The following is a 21,455-nucleotide window of genomic DNA, read 5'->3' as shown; positions in this document are numbered from 1 at the left end:
GGATGCTCTGGATGGTTGAGCGGTAGAAGGTTACCAGCATTTCCTGGCTCACATTGTTCTTCCTGAGCCTTCTCAGGAAGTGCAGGCGCTGCTGTGCCTTCCTGATGACAGCCATGGTGTTGTTAGACCATGTGAGGTCAGCCGAGATGGTGGTGCCCAGGAGGGGGAAGCTGTGGACCCTCTCCACATAGTTCTCGTTGATGTAGAGTCGGGGTGGATGATCTCCTTGGTCTTGGTGGTGTTCAGGATGAGGTTATTAGCCTGACACCACCTGGACAGTTTCAGGACTTCGTCTCTGTAGGCCGTCTCATCACCCCCAGAGATCAGCCCCACCACAGTAGTGTCGTCTGCAAACGTCACCATGGTGTTGCTGGTGTGGGCTGGTCTGCAGTCTGCTGTGTACAGCAGAGGACTCAGCACACATCCCTGTGGGGAGCCTGTGCTCAGCATCCGGGTGGAGGAGAAGTAGGGACCAAGTTTAACTGTCTGTGGTCTGTTTGTATGGAAGTCCTTGATCCAGGTACAGGTGAGTGGGTGGAGTCCTAGGTCAGACAGTTTGCTGATCAGAATGTCAGGAATGATCGTATTAAAGGCAGAGCTATAGTCCACAAAGAGCGCCCTGGCGTGGGTGTCTCTGTGTTCCAGGTGGTGATGAATATGGCATCCTCCGTTGATCTGTTTGCTTTGTAAGCAAACTGGTGGGGGTTGAAGGTTGGAGGAAGGTAGTCTTTTATGTGTCCTAGGAGCAGCTGGTCCAGACACTTGGTGATGACAGGTGTGAGTGCAACTGGATGGTGGTCTGTGAGGCAGGCTGTGGAGGAATTTTTGGGTATTGGAATGATGATGGATGACTTCAGGCAAGCAGGGATGATAGCCTGTGCTAGTGACAGGTTAAAGATTTTTGTGAAGACCTGGGAGAGCTGGTCGGCGCAGGCCCGCAGAACCTTCCCAGGAACTCCATCAGGTCCAGCCGCTTTCCTGGGGTTTACCCTGCTGAACATCCGTGCCACGTCCTGTGTCTGCACAGTCAGGGGTTCAGAGCTGGAAGCAGAGTGAGGACGTTCAGCTCTTCCGCTAGTGCAGCGCTGGAGTGTGCCTCGGTGCTGGTCTGTCCCCTGAAGTTGGTCAGCTGTTGTAGTCCCTGCCACACCTGCCGAGGGTTGTTTGTTGGAGAGGTGGCCCTCTATTTTTCACGCAACTTTGAATGTGATTGTTCCTCTCGAGTTCTAATATTTTTGCGTCAGACTTCTTCACAGGTTTTTTTGGCTTCATCAAACGCAAAAGGAACATAAAACATGTGGCGAAAGTTCAAGAATTAGGAAACCAAATGTTGGCTAAACTCATTCAAAGACAACACATTCCAGACGCTTTCTGGTACAACAGCAGCTCCAGGAGGCTGGGCTTTGATTATAGTGTGATAAAAATAGATAATACATAAAATCAACCAAAGGAAAAGATCTGTTGAAGCCTCTTTTCTGGTCTTTATGCCCAGCAGCTGCTCTGAAAACCTCCACTCATCTCTCAGTCACACGACTTCACCTCTGCGGTTGGTTTTAGCCAGACGGCTCAGACACTCTGCTGGTGTCCTTTCAGTTCCTGCGGTCTCTGTGTTTCACGTCTCAGGGATTTCCCGCCATGTAACATGTATGTTTCCCCCAGGAGAAAGAGGGGATCCAGTGGGAGGCAAAAGATGAAGACTTCGAGGACTTCGAGGAGGACAGTGAGGACAGGGTGATATCGGAGGTCAGCAGCGGGGTGCCGGCCGGCGGGGACGATGAGGATGACGACCACATGGAGTTCTGTCGGGTGTGCAAAGACGGCGGCGAGCTGCTGTGCTGCGACACGTGCACCTCCTCGTACCACATCCACTGCCTGAACCCGCCGCTGCCGGAGATTCCCAACGGGGAATGGCTGTGTCCGCGATGCCTGGTCAGTCTCCGTCTTTGCTGGGGCTCGTACAAACCCAAGAAGCTCCGGTTTGGTCTGACGTGGCGATTCTGTTGGGCTTCAGTCTCAGCCGATCAAAGGGCGCGTCCAGAAGATCCTGCACTGGCGGTGGGGGGAGCCGCCGTCTCCCATTCCCGTTCCACCTCCTCCCGACGCTCCACCCGATGTCCCTCCGCCTCCACCCATGAAGGGACGGCCCGAAAGGGAGTTCTTTGTCAAGCTGGTCGGACAGTCGTACTGGCACTGCACGTGGATCACAGAGCTGCAGGTGAGAGCCAGCAGGGGGCGCCGAGATCATCTTCATCTCCAAACATATCACCACAGAGCAACTAAGACATCATTATCTATATGATAATGAACTGACACAGTTTTTATGTCTGATTTAGGACATACCTGACTTTTGTATATGTTTGGGAGTTTTCAGTGTCACTTTATTCTTTTATTTTGGTAAATTATTTTGAAATTCCTCAAGTTACAGACTCAAAACAGAACTTAGATGTGTTCTGAGCATATGAAGGTTCAGGTCAAATCAACATTTTTCCTTTAAACCACCTTTGCAGGAACATAACCCTTTAGCAGACGTTAAAAAGTTAAAGAGAAACTGTCTGTAACCTCTTCTACTGTATTTTCTGCACTATAGGGTGCACCGGATTATTAGGCGCATCGTCACTGAATGGTCTATTTTGGAGCTTATGTCATAGATGAGGTACACCGGCACAACTATAAGGCACATGAAGCGAGACCAAAGGGTCAGAGATTGGTCTGTCAGTCAGTCAGACTTCACAGTAATATGCTACACGTTAGCCACAAAAGAAGCATTAGCCACATTGGAGTAGTAATACCTGTAACTCCCAACCTTGTTTGCGACGTGTAAAAAAACAGACTGATACCGCTAAAACAAACGTTACAGTGACTACGCCAACTCCCAACCTACTTAGTAACACGTTAAAAAAAAGGACGAAAACTCTACATGTTAGCCACATTAGTGTACTTACAAAAACACCAGCACTGTTACTTTTTGAAGAAAAAAAAATCAAGGCTTTCTAGTATCCCTTATAGTGTCCTTTAGAGGTTGATTGTGCTTTGCAGGCTTAATTAAAGAAAACCTTTCAATATCCGCAAAGCCTTAGTCACAACCGCCCTTACACGTGGATACGGAATGCTTGCGAGCAAAACATGGGCAAACTTGTACAGGACACGCAGGTGACCCGACCCGCACAAAATATCAAGGTCGTAGTATGCTGCAGGGGACGCATCGTAGCAAACATTTGCACAAAAACTAAGGGTAAGTAAGGGTGGAAGAAGAGTCTAATTTCCTAGAATGTCTCATTTCCTACAAAATTAGGAAGTTAGACAACCAGAGCGTAGTTTTTGTGGGGGTCCTACAGGCACTTGCGTATCCCCTGCACACCCCGTGTGTGCAGCATTCGCGCACAGTCAATAAGGAGCAAGTTTGCGCACCTTACTAAAGACTAGAGTGGTATAAGGACACCGTAGCACATGCACAATAATAATACCTTCTGTTTTCATGATGTCCCTTAAGGTGGCAGTAGGAGCCTTAAGGGAACTAAAGAGACACACCTGTGGTCTTCTAAGGATGCAGCCGCTCCTCTTTATGACCCTCTGGGGACCCAGACGACTCAGAAACCAGCAGCATCTGTACAGGTCAACCCCCTGTATGGGTGTATGTGGCTAAGGCTAATCACGAGTCATCGTGTCAGTGCATATTCTCATTTATTGCCTTGAAGTTGAGTCCAGATGCCATGACTTCATTTAGAGACGTGAGTCATCATAAAAAAAATAGGTATTTGGCCATAACAGCAACTCTGACTGCCAAGGTGGTGGAAGAGTCATAATTTGAGATTTTAGTTTAGCCACAAAAGCATCTACACTCTTTACAGTCTCAAAGTTGTGCACAAACTCCCCTCTGTGCCAAAGAATTCTGGTGGCAGAACCCCGCCCCTTGTCAAATTCCGTTTTTGTCTTTCTTCAGCTGGAGATCTTCCACTCGGTGATGTATCGGAACTACCAGAGGAAAACTGACATGGACGAGCCTCCCAGCCTGGATTACGGCTCGGGTGGGGAGGAAGAAAACAGCGTGGGAAAGAGCGAGAAAAGGAGGGCCAAAGACCCCCAGTTTGCCATCCTGGAGGACAAATACTACAAATATGGGATCAAGCCTGAATGGATGATGATTCACCGGATCATCAACCACAGGTGATCTTCTGCCCTGTGTTGTGTTCCTTGGGGTTCTTCTCTACTGCTCAGACTCTGCTGCTTTTGTCCTGCTGACAGTTTGGACAAGAAGGGAGTTTATCACTACCTGGTCAAGTGGAGAGACCTGACGTACGATCAGTGCACCTGGGAGAGAGATGACATGACTATCCCTGACTTTGCGATCTACAAGGCAAGCTACTGGAGACACAGGTAGGACTGCAGTGTTCTGGAAAAGGGGGAAGCTTCTAACTAGCAAACCGTAAGCTTTAGCTAAAACATTGAGGTGTTTTGTCTTTTTTTCTAGTACTGTTTCAAAGAATTCCTCACAGGTGTAATTGTGTGGTTGTTTCTACACACCCCACCTGTAGGATTTTGTAAAGATGGTAACAAGATAATCGAGATTTCTCTTTTCTTTCTGCTAATCTTGACCAGAACCAGACAGAAGGAGGACATAAACAGCAGTTTTGAGATCTCTGCGCTGGCTCCCACTCTGCTTTAGGATCAACTTTTAAAGCCTGTTTTCAAATTTTCTTAAGATCCCCTTAAGGTGTTTTTACCATGTTCTTGTGGCATTTTTACTGATTATGGAGGACATAAAGAATATTAACCTAATTGCATTTATGAGTTTTAGAAATGTTTTTATTGAAAAATTTTTGAATTAGGAGCAAAAAGCTTAAAAAGATCTAATTTGTGACGTCAAAAATGTTCTGGGCGGGCCACAGGCTCCATTCTGATGCATCCAGTTGCAGACAAATGGTACGTCTTTGTTTTCCTCATCCAAGCTGGAATCTGGCCCAAAACTGTACGGCTGGAAAGCTCCGATATTGCTCGCCATTTTTGTTGCTGGAGAGCATTCAAATAGAGAGCTCTCAGTTACGGGTGATGGGAAAGGGGGGCGGGGTTGGTCCGTACTGTCGGTCCATTCCACAACTTAACTTTGGTTGGGTTATCAATTTTACTGTCTCAAACTTGCCTTTTTTCAATGTCATTATTATTTAGTATCGATAATATTATCATGACAACTTCTTTTTTACTTTGACTTGTTTTAAACTCCAGTATCCAGTACCCCAGTAACTCCAGTTTATGGTTATTTCTGTCTGTTTTCATTTTAGATGGTGTCACTTTGTGATGGAGCACTGTGCTTTTTAAATAAAGTTTGATTTTGATTTCTTGCCCGATGTGAATCGGTGGAGTCTCACCAGTGCTGACGTCTGTTGGTGTTTTAAAGGGACGCAATCATGAAGGAGGATCCAGACAAACCCAGAAAGATGCGGACCAAGAGCGCCGAGGGGGAGGAGGAGTCTCCCCCGTCTCCACTTACAGATGTGAGTTTACTACCTCAGGAAAATCCCAACATTTGTGTTGCTAAACTCACTCAGGGTTTGTTTGGTCATGAAAAACCTGGAAACGTTTTGGAAATTAAAAAATTCAATTTCTTGGTCTGTGAAAAGTTTGTCAAAAAGAACCTCTTCTGTAACGTTTTGGAAAAGTCATGAAATAATAAGCATAAAAAAATTAAAACAGTTTAATGTGTCATACCAATTTAAGTTGTGGCAGAATTTCAACCTCACGTTATCAGTGATGGGAACGTATGTTTCTGTAAAGCAGGTCAAAAATATTAACAGTTTATTTTGTTCTTCCGACTTACTTTGTCCGCAAACATTACAGAGTGAAATATTGGGAAAGTATTACATTTTGACCATTATGGACTGTTTATTTATTTTTATTTGTTTGTGAGTCGACCCTGACAACAATATCGGGCACAAAGCAGCAAAGTCTGAAGGTAACTTCTGGATGCCCATGTTGTGGGTGTGGTCAATTTTGTCAACTTAGCTATTACATTTTCTGATTTTTGTCCTATAATTTTTTTCTAATTTTTGCTATTGTTTTTTCTGACTTCTTTTATAATAATTCTGATTTTTTTTCCTGATATTTACAATAATTGTTTTTCAAATTTTCGCCATATTTTTTGTTGATTTTTGTTATAATTTCTTCTGATTTGTGCTATAATTTATTCCAATTTTCACTTTAATTCTTTTTTAATTTCTGCTATTGTTTTTTCTGATTTCTGCTATAATTTTATCGGATTTTCGCTATAAATATTTGTTTTGTTCGTTTTTTCTGATTTTTCGTACAATTTTTTTACTTTTTCTCTATAATGTTTTCTGATTTTTGCTGTAAAGTTTTCTTACTTTTGCGCTCATTTTATTCTGATTTTCGCTACTTTTTTTTCTAATTTTCACTATAATTTTTTGAAATTTCGCTAAAGTTTTGTTCTGATTTTTGCTATAATTTTTTTAATTTTCGCTTTTGATTTTTCTGATTTCAGCTAAAATTTGATCCGACTTTCACTATAAAGATTTCTTATTTTCACTATAATTTTTTACATTTTCCACTTTGTTTTTTGCTATGTTTTCTATTTTTGGCTTTAATTTTTTTCTGATTTTCTCTAAAGGTTTTTCTGACTTGTGCTATAATTTGTTATCTTTTTAATTTTATTATTATTATTATTAGTATTTGCTATAATTTTTTCTAACGTTCGTAATAAAAGTTTTTTGTTGTATTTTGATCTTTAGTAGTGCCACAACATCACAAAGTTAAATGAAAATACTTTAAAATGAGGCTTTTTACAGCAAATTTCAGGGTTGATTAGGTCATGATTAATTAATTGCACAAAAAGATTATTTGCATGACGGCACTATTGTCAATATTTGCCTTGGTTTAAATTAGGGGCGCAGCCTATAGTGGTATGACTGAAATGTGTTTTTTTTTTCCTTTTTCATTGAAAGGTGTGAATTCAGTGAGAAGTTATGGAAAACCATTGCTAAAAATGTGCATGAACTCTGCAAACTGTTTGAAGTTGAGCTCCAAATCAAGAGCAGGAAGTTAATTTTTCCAAAAGTGTTTTTGTTGTTGATTGTGAAGCTGTCAAATACCGTCGGCGGGGCAGTGATTTTCATGTCCTTTGGTGCTCCAGCCCACCATAAAGTACGAGGAGCAGCCGGACTTTGTGACGGCGACGGGCGGCACGCTGCACATGTACCAGCTGGAGGGGCTGAACTGGCTCCGGTTCTCCTGGGCGCAGGGCACCGACACCATCCTGGCAGATGAGATGGGCCTGGGCAAAACCATACAGACTATAGTCTTCCTCTATTCTCTGTTCAAAGAGGTACTCCCCCCTCCCTGCTTTGTCACATCAAGGAGACTTTGAGGGACACACAGTGACATCATCTGGTCTCACCAGGGTCACACTAAGGGTCCCTTTCTGGTCAGCGCTCCACTCTCCACCATCATCAACTGGGAGAGGGAGTTTGAGATGTGGGCGCCCGACTTCTATGTGGTGACGTACACGGGAGACAAGGACAGCCGAGCCATCATCCGAGAGAACGAGTTCTCCTTTGACGACACGGCGGTGAAAGGAGGAAAGAAGGCCTTCAAACTGAGGGTAGGGACGCAGCTTTGCTCCATGCAGAAGAAATAGACCAACGTCTGCTTCATATTTGATCTCTCTTTCTGTAGCGAGAGGCTCCGATCAAATTCCACGTGCTGCTAACCTCCTACGAGCTGGTGACCATCGACCAGACGGCGCTCAAGTCCATAGAATGGGCCTGCCTTGTTGTGGATGAGGCCCACCGCCTGAAAAATAACCAATCAAAGGTACTGATGGTGTTTTATATCAAACACTGGTGTTAAAGTGTTACTTGACTTTCTATTGAAGTCTATGGGATTTTAGCTGCTTGGAGCCAGCGAGTACTTCCTGTTTGGAATGCGAGGGGGGAGGGGTCACTCAGTCCAGTTCTTCATATACAGTCAATGGTAGCTATGCATAAATGGTGTACACTTTTATAGCCTTTTTCTACGTTACTCAAAGGCCCAAAGCGCTTTAAGTCACAGACCCATTCACAGATGGTGGCTCCGCTGCCGAACACTGGCGCCTACCTTCCACCAGAGGCAAGGTGGGGTGCAGTGTCTTGCCCAGGGGCACTCCGACACACAAGAAGGCAATCCTCCAATCAATCAGAGGTTGACCGCCCTAGATACAAATAAAAAACTTGCTACACATACCAGCTACCTAGCTATACGTTCATAGCTGGCTATACATACAGTACCAGGCCATGCACATGCGTATAGCTACCAGGTGACACACGTGTATAGGTGTAAATGTGGCCTTTTTAACAAGGGAGTCAACAAAAAGCCTTGTCCTCTCTGACACCAGCCTCTAGTGGCCATTTGAGGGACAGCAGCATTTGGTACCTCCAGGCTGGCTTCACTGTCACGAGCTGAATGTGTGGGGTTAAAGGAGTCTTAAATGAATGACTGCTGTTGAAATGAGCGGTATGTTTTTCCAACATAAATATTCAATCAGTGGCTAAGTTCTTACTGAACTCAGCTCTTCTTTTGTTAACTATGGGTCACATTTCTAGAGCACAGCGCAGCGGTTGGATCGGTCTTTAACCCAGGAACAAAAACCAGGTTTGACACACTTAAGCTAAGAATCACCGTAGTTTAGAACAGCTTAAAATTAAAACCCCATTTTTCTTCATTCAACTTTGTGTTTTTCTTATCCATTCACTTTAATAGTTTATTTTCAGCTGCATCCTTCCAAAAACAAGCCCCTCTGAGGTTGGGGGTGAAATCCTATCTGGTACAGTTAAATGCCATCGTCTTCAGGCAAGATACGCATAGAGGCTCCATGTGTGAGCAAGAACAACTCATTAACACTTAATTCCTTGATTTTGCTTCTAAAACTTTTACAAATATTTTACATTTCTAAAAAGCTAATGTAAAATCGTGTTTTTGTACTATATTTCATAAAGTAAAACGGCACTAAAATGATACGAAACTGCATTAAATCATGTTATTTTATTCAGATAGTCCACCGAATGATTCTGTTTCCCTCTTTTTGTCTGTCATCTGTTGTTCTGCTGTGAAGATACGTATGTTTTTATGTTTATTTTTGGTTTTTTTTTCTCACTACTTCTGGATATTTTTAGAAAAAAGTTTGTTTGTGAAGAAATACTTTTGAAAAAGAGCTTTGGGAGTTGTTGAGATTTAAGCTTGTTTTTATTTTATGTTTGTTTTTGGGTTTTTTTGTGCAGTTTTTCAGGCGTTTAAATGACTACAAGATTGACTACAAGCTGCTGCTGACCGGGACGCCGCTGCAGAACAACCTGGAGGAGCTCTTCCACCTGCTGAACTTCCTCACGCCCAACCGCTTTAAGTATGCCTTCCAGAAAAGTGCACACATATTGAACCTTTTTTTTCTATTGTTGGGATGTATTTTGCAAGAACAGGTCGTGACCCTCAAACGCCTCTCCTCCGCAGTAACCTTGAAGGCTTCCTGGAAGAGTTTGCTGACATCTCCAAAGAGGACCAGATCAAAAAGCTCCACGATCTGCTGGGGCCTCACATGCTGCGGAGGCTGAAGGCCGACGTCTTCAAGAACATGCCCGCCAAGACGGAGCTGATCGTCCGAGTGGAGCTGAGCCCCATGCAGAAGTAAGATGCAGACCAACACCCCTTGTGCTATCTTGTGGGGTCATCGGGACCCCACAAGATAGCACAAGGGACACACAACTTAAGTCAGACATTTTTGTCGACTGTGACGTTCATGTGAGTTGTTGAAGCACATATATGATTTTTTTTTTCTTCTTTAAATCCAGAAAGTACTACAAGCTGATTCTAACCAAGAACTTTGAGGCTCTGAACTCCAAAGGTGGAGGAAACCAAGTGTCCCTCCTCAACATCATGATGGATCTGAAGAAGTGCTGCAACCACCCCTACCTCTTCCCCGTCGCCTCCATGGTGAGCAGACAGCATCCAGTATCCAGCAGAGGGATTCATACAGATCATATCATAGGGGAGTGCTTTCAGAGGAAATATCAGAGGATCAAGTTTGAGCTGCTTTGAGTTAGTCATCATTTTGGCTCAACAGTCCCATCTTGTGGTCAGAATTGGTAGAACCACAGATTTAGATTTTAAACTGTAAATGGTTCCTTATGGCGGAATACAGTTGTTGTTTTTTGCAATATGAGATGAAAGAAACTTAAGATGACATTTTCATTTAATGTCAAACCCGTGATTGTTTTTTAATCATTTTTCTCTGGGATCTTAAAACTTATAATATTTTGTAGTCGTTCCCCCTCTTTAAAGACCCGTTCCATTCATCTTTTGATCTATTTTCAAAGTGTTCCTAGTGGTCTTTTAATAGTGATTATGCGGTTTTTGGCCAAAATCCAAACACCTTTATCGTTTCTAGTGTTTGCAGAGCGGCAGTATTTCGTTCACCTCTGAGTTGTGGGCGGGACCGTTGGAGCGACCTCGCCTCCCCTTCCCCTCCTTGTTGTTGAGAACTCATAGCAGGGAGCTTGTGGCCCGCCCACATATTTTCAAAAATACACTTTGTCAAACAGCGTTTTTTCATCTGCTCCTGATTCCCAACAATTTGACTGAAGAAATTCTCAGAAATGCAATTTTAAGGTGAATTTTTTTTTATATATGAGCAAAATATCATAAGAACAGGTTAAAAACACAAATAGCAACATTTTCATCAGAGCAGTTCTTTAAAAGCTCTGCATGTATGCAGATATTTTGCTTGTGATCCGTCAGGAGCTGCGGTGACGTGTGCAAAATGTCTTTGATCGGATCAAAGATCAGATTAGAATTGAACTGTTTACACCGGCCCAGAAAAACTTTATTCGATTATAACAAACGTTTACAAACGCCACACTTTAAATAATTTTAACGTGCGCAGAACCATCTAAACTACCGGAAACGACTGTAGAAGAAGAAATGGTGAGTTCAATTGTAAAAGCTGCGGCATAGACTGACATGAACTTCTAAACATGTTTTTATTATGATTATTTGGTGCTTGTTACCTCATAATTTTTCTTAGTCCGTGCAGCCAGGGCCTTTTTTTCTTGACGGAACAGAGCTGGAAGAAGGGTTAGGGTTAGGCTAATACATGTCAACAACAACATTTAGCCATGGATGCACCTAAAATCCGTGCAGGCTATGCCGCAATGTGCATCTTGGCTGAATGTAAATATGTTGCAATAACTTCAGCATTTAGTTTGTCTGGACACGACTGGGAACATGAATTCAAAGGATTGTTGACATGGTTTCTCAGGACTGCGCCAAGCGGCATTTCTGCTTTGAAAAGCCGCCTCCGTTAGCTCCCACACCGCCCCAAAGTCGCCCCTTACAACGGAGACACGGCAGCTCGCTCACACAATGCTCCTCCGGATGGCAAACATGAAGCTACGAGTCCGGCTGCTCTGCTTAGAGACTCGCTTGGAGCAGCCGGCTGGTCCTGTTTGCGCTCCAGAACCTTCTCTGGAGCGCCACACAGTCCAAGCATGACACAAAGCCTCCGCAGTAGTGACCCACGAATCGGATTGAACTGTTTACATGCACCAGGATTGGATCAACAATCGGCATAACCCACCTATGTCGATCGGAAAAAGAAATTATGATCTGATTGAGTGTAATCGGGGCAGAATATGCCGTGTTTACATGACGCAATTACTTTTGTCCTTGTAAATGTAGTTAGTGATGCATCCTTTTTGTTTCCAGTTTCTTTTTTTTGCAGTTTTGATCTTGCTGACTTTTTTGCGTCTCATAGATCTCAACGTAATCCAGTCATGTCTCCATTGTCGCTGACCACAGATTCATCCCCCAGTGTCCATCTATTCTTTGCAGGAAGCTCAGAAAACCCCCAGCGGTGCTTACGAGGGGTCGGCCCTCACCAAGGCGTCTGGAAAACTGATGCTGCTGCAGAAAATGCTGAGGAAACTGAAGGAGCAGGGGCACCGAGTGCTGGTCTTCTCACAAGTAAGTACTCGCGTCAAAAAGCTCCCACAGGTAAACCCAGACAGATTTAACGCCTTTAACAACAGAAGTGAGACCTAAAATTCACGAGCTGTTTGACATATCTGAACTCTTTGACAGAATCAGAGTATTTACGTTGATTGCATAAACCCTTCCCTACTGTAAAGTGTTGCAAATCATTGCGAAGCTGCTTTTCTCCGCTTCAGAATCTGCTGGAATTACGTTAATGGCGTAAACGGTAGATGAAAGATTGTCAACACTGCAGCTAAATCTCCACGGTTAAGGGGTTAAAAAAATGTTCCTCTGTTGCGTCTGCATTCAGATGACCAAAATGCTGGATCTTCTCGAGGACTTTTTGGACCATGAGGGTTACAAGTACGAGAGAATTGACGGCGGGATCACTGGAGCTCTGAGACAAGAAGCCATCGACCGCTTCAACGGTGAGCCCTCAGCACCAACTGCGCTCTTTTCTTTCGGGGAGGCAGACCTCCATCGAGGAGCATGCGCTCGCTAGCGAACAAAACGCCCAAAGCTAGCGGCTCTAACCGGGATAAAAAGACAAACTGCATCCACTGCTGTTTGGTCTGAACCGGCCTTCACAGCCAGAAGCAAACCTTTTGGGCATCTTGATTAATCTAAAAGGACTGAAAGTCTTTATGACTTTAAAATCAAATGGAACCGAGGACTGAACCAACTTTTTTGGGGGTAGGGGAGTCCAGGTTATCACATTAGGATCACATTTTATTAAAGAAATGTCTCAAATCAAAAGCAGAAACTGGTTGACAGATGTTCTCAGAAAAACGAGGGATCTAGAGGTTGACCTTTAAACTTTGGGTTCTGTAAACTTTATCTAACAGAAGATTCAAATCCGGAGTTCAGCACCTTCCTGATCAGATCCTTTTTTCCGCTTTCAGCTCCTGGCGCTTGTCAGTTTTGTTTCCTGCTCTCCACCAGAGCGGGAGGTCTCGGCATCAACTTGGCCACAGCAGACACCGTCATCATCTTTGACTCCGACTGGAACCCGCACAACGACATTCAGGTGCCGTCCCGTTTGTTTCTGTCAAAAGAATCGAGTTCCACCAGAGGTGAAAGGCTTCCTCTGCGCGCAGGCTTTCAGCCGGGCTCACCGCATCGGACAGGCCAACAAGGTGATGATCTACAGGTTTGTGACGCGAGCCAGCGTGGAGGAGCGCATCACCCAGGTAGCCAAGAGGAAGATGATGCTGACCCATCTGGTGGTGAGGCCGGGTTTGGGTTCGAAAGCAGGCTCCATGACCAAGCAGGAGCTGGATGACATCCTCAAGTTTGGGACAGAGGAGCTCTTTAAGGACGAGGGAGAAGGTGAGGAGGTCTTGACTTAATTTACAGCAAACACAGACTGATGTTGAGTCCATCGTTGGCAGGGATGAAGAACAACGCAGGGGATAAAGTTGAGGACGAGGGGAACGTCATCCACTACGACAGCACCGCCATCGAGAGGCTGCTGGACCGAAGTCAGGACGCCACAGACGACACGGACGTGCAGAACATGAACGAGTACCTGAGCTCCTTCAAAGTGGCTCAGTACATGGTCCGGGAGGAGGACAAGGTCAGGCGCCTTTGGGTGCTCCTTACAGATCACACACACAGACACTTTTATTCATGTGGTTTGGGGTTCAAAAACATTTCAAACTAAGTGGGAGGCAAAAAGGTCTGCTAAAGCTTTTGCTGTGTTTATAAAAACGGATTTAGCTTCTCCAGTGGAGGAAATAATGCTGCTGATTTTGTAGGTCTGCCCACTTAAAAAGGAATGGTAGTTTGATTTGAACAGTGAGAGATAGAAAACCAAGAATTCAACTTTAAACAGTTTATATAGATTTATTTGCATTTATGTCATTGAGGAAAATAAATATTGTATCCCTCTTGCTGGAAAGACTTAGTATTTTGTGGTAAAAGCCTTGTTATTAAGCAGAGGTCAGAGCTTTTTAGGTGGGCAAAGTTACAAACTCAGAAAGGGATCAAATATGTATTTCCTCCATTGTATTTATTCCCCTATTCTGTTTATTTTATTTTTTAGGTTTGGATTTCTATCTGTAAAATGTCGAGCTATTGTGAAATCAAAGACTAAAGCTTCTCTAATTTCTCTTAGACAATCAATTGACTTTATATATATATATATATATATATATATATATATATATATATATATATATATATATATATATATATATATACACACACACACACACACTTGGTAGGATTTTCTTTTTATTTAAAGAAATTTCCACTTTACTTCACTTTAACTAAAATAGATAATGTTAAAACTGTTTTGCACAACTTAAACATTTGGTTTACTATGAAAAATATTAAAAAATATAGATTTTAAATTGATTCCAAAAAAATTGATTATTTTTAGTGACATTCAGGCCTCAAAATGATGGATGAGAAAGTAAAATTTACCTCGATTGTCTGGACTGTAGAGATCCAGCTCTGAGAAATGAACAAAAATCTGCAAATGAAGCAAAGAAGCGCCAATAAATCCTCTTCTTCTTCAGTTCCATCATGGTTGGAACTGTTTATTAAAAGTTCGTTTCAGTGACATCTAGTGGTGAAAAATGAGACAGCAGGACAAAGTCCTGATATTTGATTTGGGATAAAAGAAAAAAAAAGCATTACCATAGAGGATTTAAGTTAAATGTTTATTTTAATTATATGATGAATTAAGTTAAACAGCATTTTTCCGTCTGCCCCTGATTCACAACGATTTGAATGAAGAAAGACTCAGAAATGCAATTCTAAACTCAATTTTATCTATATATGTTTTTACATGTTTTCCTGTCTGTCTGTCTTCTTCACGCTGACATTTATTCATCTCTGTCTTTAACCCGATGCCGGAACCTTTCTGCTCCTGTCACAAAAACAACCCCGTTGTTTCCACCTCCAGATCGAGGAGATCGAGCGGGAGATCATCAAACAGGAGGAGAACGTGGACCCGGACTACTGGGAGAAGCTGCTGCGGCATCACTACGAGCAGCAGCAGGAGGACCTGGCCAGCAAGCTGGGGAAAGGCAAGAGGAACCGCAAGCCCGTCAACTACAACGACGCAGCGCAAGAAGATCAAGGTAGAGGAGGATTTATCCCAAAAACGGCGTCTTTCTCCTGTGTTTGGGAATAAAAATACAGGACTGCAAGTCTTTTCCTTTCAGAGTGGCACGCTGACATTTCAGACAACCAGTCCGAGTATTCAGTCGGCTCCGAGGAGGAGGATGAAGACTTTGACGATCGGCCAGAAGGTAAAAGGAGATGAAGATAAACTTAGCTGTTAGTGTCTCCAGGCAGATCTCCTGCCAATAAAAAGAATGCAAACCCCCCTCCCGCCATCAAGTTAAAGCTTTCCAGACATTTTTCATCTTGTCTTGATGTGAGACTGACTCCTCTCTGGGTTCTCTTTCCACGCTCAGGTCGACGGCAGTCTCGCCGCCAGCTGAGGAACGACAAGGACAAGCCTCTGCCTCCTCTCCTGGCAAGAGTTGGTGGCAACCTTGAGGTCGGTCCATTCCTGGAATCCTTTTCCCTTTCATGTATCTGTTTTTATTTCTTAAAAAAAAAAAAAAAGAAACAGCCTGAAAAACCTAGAAACCCTCCAAGCTCATTAATCACGCTGATAATGTGGAGGTAATAACTGCACTGTTCTCTCTAGGATCCAGTTTGTTTATGTTAGCATTACCCAACATTTCACATAAATTCAGAAATGACCTTGGCAGGTTTGAAACATACACACAAGCTTCAAAAAGCTCTGTTTTCTTTAAGATGTAGCTGGAAGATAGGAATAAGAAGAAGAATCTGCTGCTATACATCAACGGCTGGAGCTGTTTTTAAAGCTTGGGGCCAGGTTTTTCTGTTACAGGATGATGTATAGTCTGCTTTATTTCTGCTGACAGGTTCTGGGCTTTAACACACGCCAGCGCAAGGCCTTCCTGAACGCCGTGATGCGCTGGGGAATGCCCTCCCAGGATGCCTTCTCCTCGCAGTGGCTCGTCCGAGACCTCAAGGGCAAATCCGAGAAGGAATTCAAGTGAGCTTCCAACGGGAAAACCGGACGCCGGCTGTCCGGCGGCGTCTTCCCTGATGCCTTTTCTCTGTCCTCCGTCAGAGCGTACGTTTCTCTGTTTATGCGGCACTTGTGCGAGCCGGTCGCTGACGGGGCGGAAACCTTCGCCGACGGCGTCCCGAGGGAGGGACTGTGCCGCCAGCCGGTGCTCACTCGCATCGGCGTCATGTCACTCGTCAAGAAAAAGGTCAGAACAAAGCCAGCGTGTCCTCACTGTCATCTGGGTGGTGGCGGGGGAGGGGGGGGGGGGGGGCGCTGCAGTGTTGACAGACACTTTACATTTCCAGTTTGATTAGCTTTTATTTTTGGAGGATTTAGTTCATCTGAAGAGATTTTTGTCAGAAGAAACCATCTTGTCCATCATAGAATCACAAATGCCGCATGAATGACTTTATGTCATAAAAGTAAAATACAAGCAGTTTAGGTCACAGAGCTCCGAAAACACACTTTTTCTTTGTTTACGATGAGCTGAAGGTGTCTGGTTTCAAAGCTCTGAGGTACACCCCTCCAGCGTATTTAGCAATCCTAACTAATCTGTACAGATCCATTCTGATCCATACTGATCCATACTTACCCTAACTGATCCATTGTAATCCAAACTAACCAATACTAAACTATGCTGCTCCCGCTTGATCCATATTATTCCTAACTGATCCATAAAGATCCAGGCTGATCCATACTATTCCTAATGATCAGTACTGATCCTAGCTGATCAATACTGTTCCTAACTGATCCATTCTAATCCTTTCTCACCCATGCAAAACCATACAGTTCATACCTCATCCATACTGATCCATACTATTCCTAACTGATCCATAAAGATCCAGGCTGATCCGAGCTGATCGATACTTACCTTAACTGATCAATACTACCGTAATCTAAACTAACCCAAACTAAACCATACAGTTCCTACCTGAACCATACTGATCATAGCTGATCCATACTTACTGGCCTTAACTGATCCATTCTAATCTGAACTAACCCATACTAAACTATACTGCTCCTACCTGATCCATAATGATCCATGTTTATCCTAACAGACCCATTTTGACCCTAACTAATCCATACTGGTCTATACTTTTCCTGATGATCAGTACATATCCATACTTTTCCTAATTGACCCATACTGATCTATGCTTATCCATACTGTTCTGTACTTAACGTGACTGATCCATTGTAATCCAAACTAAACTATAATAAACTATACTGCTCCTGCTTGTTCTATGCTTATCCTAACTGATCCATACTGATTATAGCTGATCCATTCTAATCCCAACTAACCCATACTAAACCACACTGTTCCTATCTGATCCATGCTTATCCTACCTGACCCATACTGATCCAAACTAATCCATACTGATCCTAACTAATCCATACTGATCTTAACTAATCCATACTATTCCTAACTTTTCCGTACAGATCCATACTGATCCTAGCTGATCCATACTGTTCCTAACTGATCAATACTGTTTCTAACTAATCCAAACTATTACTGATCAGTACAGATCCATACTGATCCTAGCTGATCCATTCATACTGACCTTAACTGATCGATTTTAATCCGAACTAACCCATACTAAACTATACTGATCCATACTGATCTATGCTACAGATGGGTTCTAATTAGCACACATTAGTCCCCTCCTCTCCATGTGAGGCCACACAGGCTACCTGGTGTGAGTGCACACTGAGTTTATTAAGTTCCCTTAACTGAGGTCACAGAGGTTAATGCAGACTCCTTTCACTTCTGTGGCTGCAAAACAAGCCCAAATCATCGCCTTACCTCCACCATGCTTGACCACTACTGTAATGTATTTTCATCATTGTTTCTGTTGGCTACTAAAAAGCACGAGAAGATGTTCCATGTATCTTCAAAAAAGGAGGTCTTTAAATGGCCTTGATGCATTAAATCTACTACTACCTATCTACTTTGCTTACATTTAGGAGAGAAAAACATTGAATGGAAACTGAAATTAGCAGCAGTATGTACAGCATCAGAACACGGTGCTGTTGCTTTATGCCGCTTTGGGTTTTTGAGGCTATAAACACAGAGTTCACTGGTGGGTTAAATGTCAAACATTAAAGGAAAAATACCAAATGCAAAGAATTGAAAATGCTGAGTCAGAGTTGTAGGGCTCTTTTTTTTAAGTGTTAAAATCTGCTGATTTGTGCAAAAAAAATCTGCAAAACAAAAGGCAATAATTACATTTAAACCAAAATATCTAGACTTTAAGTTTCGTGTCCAAGGCATCCAAATTCCTACCAAGGTTTGGGTCTTCAAGCGCTGCCTAGTTCTTCTGAAAAGGTTCACAGGTTTGACTTTTTTATGTAAACTCAGGGCTGCAGAATCTGAGAATGGTTTAAACTAAATGCAAAAACAAAGATGTTCAAACGTGAATAATTTCCTGATGCAAATCAGCAGGAATCCACACAGAGCAGACAATTTCTGAGTAGACTCTCAAAAAGGCATTGAATGCACATCGTGATCAGCTGCTCCGCTGTCGTCCCTGTAACTGTTATGAGCAGAAGTCCAGCAATAAGGAACCATGCAAACAGGATGCAGACTTTATAGTTTTCATTCTCAATACAGATTATAGAGAAAATCAAATCCAACGTTAGCTCCCCTTCCTGTTTGAATCTGTGGAACAATCCGAGTGAAATCGTTTTGCTTCATCCAAACCGAGTTTTCACTCTGACTTGTTCAAACCTGCAGAAGATCTTCATCTGCCGTCTTCCAGGGTCATCTGCTGCCAGGCAAACAGGGACGTGTGGGCGTTGTGTTTATTCTAGCTGCCGTTTGTGCCAAATTTTCTGTTGTTTCTTATTTTAGTGCGAAAAGGCTCAACATGTACCGATTTAGCTGCTGCGAAAAAACTGATAAAAGAAGAAAAAACAGGGAACGAGGAAGAGAATAAGCTGAAAGTGAGTGGAAAATATTTGGAGACTCTTAAGCGGGAATCTCAGCTTTCAAACAAACTTGTCATACTTGATGGGTTAATTTGACAAAAACTTGGCCCAGATAATAAAATATATCACTGATTAAATCCCCCCCCCCCCCCTTTATGGAAACTTTTGGGTAGAGCGTTTTCAGAGGGAAGGCAAAGACAGTTATTTTTGGATCCTTTCCCGCTTGTTTATCTCAAAGTGAAAACACTTTTAGCAATCGTTTACTTTAATGATTTGCAACATTTGGAAGATTTTTTTTTTCTTTTGGAAAAACCTTGAACCTGTTTGGATCTTGAGTCTGAGAGTGAGGCGCTGCATTCAAGGACACGGGGAACAAATATTTTGAGGTGGCAATTTGAGTCAATTTACAAATCAAAGTCAACAGTTCACGGTTATCTTACTTTGTGGTAAGAATGATCCACGTAGGAAAACACTCTAGCCAGGACTCCCTTGAAAAGGAAATTATTAATCTCAATGGAACATTTCCTGGGGAAATAAAGGTTAAATTAAAAAAAAAAGATCCTTTTGCCAAATGTGTTTATCCAGGCATTCGGTGTGTAATTAAACCCATTAGTCACGCTTTAGATTAGGGGGCTGCAAAACGATCAATAAACTACTAAAGAAGATACAGTTGTTACATTATTTAATGGCTTATGAGCAATTTTAATAACACGTGTAAGGCATTTGTAAGACATTTAAAATGCTAATAAATGTGCTCATAACCAGAATAATAACATTTATAAGGCGTTAGTTAGACATTTAGCAAAAATTCACGTCATAAATGTCCTGTACCAGTGACGTGCGGTGAGGTTGATGGCTGGTGAGGCACCGACTCCTCTGGAGTCGGATTTACAATCACAAGAACTAAATATTTCCCTGTTCATCCAACAGCAGGTAACAGCATAGAAGATACACACAAGAACATATTTGTCCTACAGAGAATATTTCTTTCATAGACATGGATAGAACACTCTTTTTGTGTATAAATTATCCATATGTTCTGTAAACAAATGAAAGTATACAGATGTGTTCAGCACACGCTTCATTTTGACTCTCAGTAACAATTTCTGGTATTTTTCCAACTTCAAATTCTGGTGCTTTAATCAGTGTTTTCAAATTTTGCCTGTGAAAATGATCGTAACAGTTATTATTTTAAGCCTAAAATTTAGTTTTCAAATACTTACGTTTTTGTACTTACTTCCATATTATTTTAAAAAATTAAAAACCATGTTTGACATTACTTTTTGAGTCCACAAAAAACTCTTCGATCTGTAGTAAAAGCCTTCCTGATTTTCCTTTAGTTTCTCCCTCTCAATGAAGAATGCTTGGGAGCCTGCCACCGCAGTTTCCACTTGCAACACTCAAATTCTGCGATTTTAACCTCAGAAACTGTGGAAAACTTGTCGAGTCAACTGAAAGTGTATCTTTAACACGGATCAGTGGAAAATAACATTTGATCACAATGACAGGTGAGGCAGAGCCTCACTTGCCTCATCTGACCGCACGTCACTGTTCTGTATAGGCTTTACAAATGCTGATGTCTCCTATATGTTTTTCTCATTTTAAGGTTTTTAAAATGTTTTCTTTGGTTTTAACCCCGCAGAACCCACAGGGTCCAATTTGGCCCTCTTTTTTTAATTTAATTTTTTTAATATTTTTTTTATTTTCAAGTTTTTATATTCACTTTTTTGGCTGCAGTTCATTGATGCAAATTTGTTTGATATAATTTTGAAAAGTGACATCTTCCAGTTCTTTGGCAGAGAAAACGTAAAGTGTAAGTCGACTAGATTTTTCTGTTTTTCTGGATGTTTGGTGTCCAGGTTCATGAGTTTGAGCACATCAACGGCCGCTGGAGTCTACCAGAACTCAAGCCGGAGATCAGCATAGACAAAGCCTCCTCCAGGGCTTCCTCCCCCACTGTCAAGACAGCCACACCCACAACTGACGCCAGCTACAACAGCACGCCGTGCCCCTCCAAACCAGGTGACCTGTGCTACACCCTACACAGTCTGCAGGGGGCGCTCCTCAGATCCTACAATCAAAAGTGAACTAATTTGTGTCTTTTTTTTTTGTGCGAATTTTTGCAGCAACCCCCGCTCCTTCAGAGAAGACAGAAAAAAATGGCAAAGAGGAGGAAAAGGCGGAAGCGGAGGAGAAAGAGAAAGTGAAGGATGAACGGAAAGAGGCAGACAGCAACAAGATTGGAGAATCTCAGGAGGTCAGACATGGTCCTCAAGATTAACTGTAGATCTAGGAGATCCACTTTGATCATCTCTTAATGATGATGCCAAAATGTAAAAATCTGTGGCGTTTTCTACAACGTAGTTTCTGCAGAGCGGCAGGAGTTCAGTAGAAAGTCACCTGTGAGATGTGGGCGCAGAGCAACACCGCCCCAATCCCCATCACCCATCTGTTTACATGCACT

The 21,455-nt window shown here is 42.7% G+C and overlaps 1 protein-coding gene across 6 annotated transcripts in view; it reads left to right on the top strand.

The window, feature by feature from the left end:
• LOC101167742 (chromodomain-helicase-DNA-binding protein 3) overlaps window positions 1-21,455 on the top strand; it is a 65,620-nt gene that overhangs the window by 15,131 nt on the left and 29,034 nt on the right. For all 6 annotated transcript variants that reach the window (XM_023949026.1, XM_023949024.1, XM_023949025.1 and 3 more), the window contains exons 9-31: window positions 1,660-1,929; window positions 2,012-2,215; window positions 3,941-4,164; window positions 4,243-4,374; window positions 5,393-5,489; window positions 7,142-7,333; window positions 7,409-7,609; window positions 7,684-7,821; window positions 9,264-9,385; window positions 9,490-9,663; window positions 9,828-9,969; window positions 11,866-11,997; window positions 12,317-12,434; window positions 12,909-13,033; window positions 13,104-13,335; window positions 13,398-13,582; window positions 14,918-15,095; window positions 15,180-15,266; window positions 15,435-15,520; window positions 15,915-16,048; window positions 16,127-16,271; window positions 20,851-21,013; window positions 21,118-21,248. In XM_023949026.1, the coding sequence (XP_023804794.1) occupies window positions 1,660-1,929; window positions 2,012-2,215; window positions 3,941-4,164; window positions 4,243-4,374; window positions 5,393-5,489; window positions 7,142-7,333; window positions 7,409-7,609; window positions 7,684-7,821; window positions 9,264-9,385; window positions 9,490-9,663; window positions 9,828-9,969; window positions 11,866-11,997; window positions 12,317-12,434; window positions 12,909-13,033; window positions 13,104-13,335; window positions 13,398-13,582; window positions 14,918-15,095; window positions 15,180-15,266; window positions 15,435-15,520; window positions 15,915-16,048; window positions 16,127-16,271; window positions 20,851-21,013; window positions 21,118-21,248 (3,612 nt within the window). The remainder of the gene's footprint in view (window positions 1-1,659; window positions 1,930-2,011; window positions 2,216-3,940; window positions 4,165-4,242; window positions 4,375-5,392; window positions 5,490-7,141; window positions 7,334-7,408; window positions 7,610-7,683; window positions 7,822-9,263; window positions 9,386-9,489; window positions 9,664-9,827; window positions 9,970-11,865; window positions 11,998-12,316; window positions 12,435-12,908; window positions 13,034-13,103; window positions 13,336-13,397; window positions 13,583-14,917; window positions 15,096-15,179; window positions 15,267-15,434; window positions 15,521-15,914; window positions 16,049-16,126; window positions 16,272-20,850; window positions 21,014-21,117; window positions 21,249-21,455) is intronic.

Source organism: Oryzias latipes, chromosome 18 (genome assembly GCF_002234675.1).
Source record: "Oryzias latipes chromosome 18, ASM223467v1".
NCBI classification, from domain to species: Eukaryota; Metazoa; Chordata; class Actinopteri; order Beloniformes; family Adrianichthyidae; genus Oryzias; species Oryzias latipes.
The sequence above is the reverse complement of the archived record's forward strand: the minus strand, read 5'-3'. Positions and strand labels throughout refer to the sequence as shown.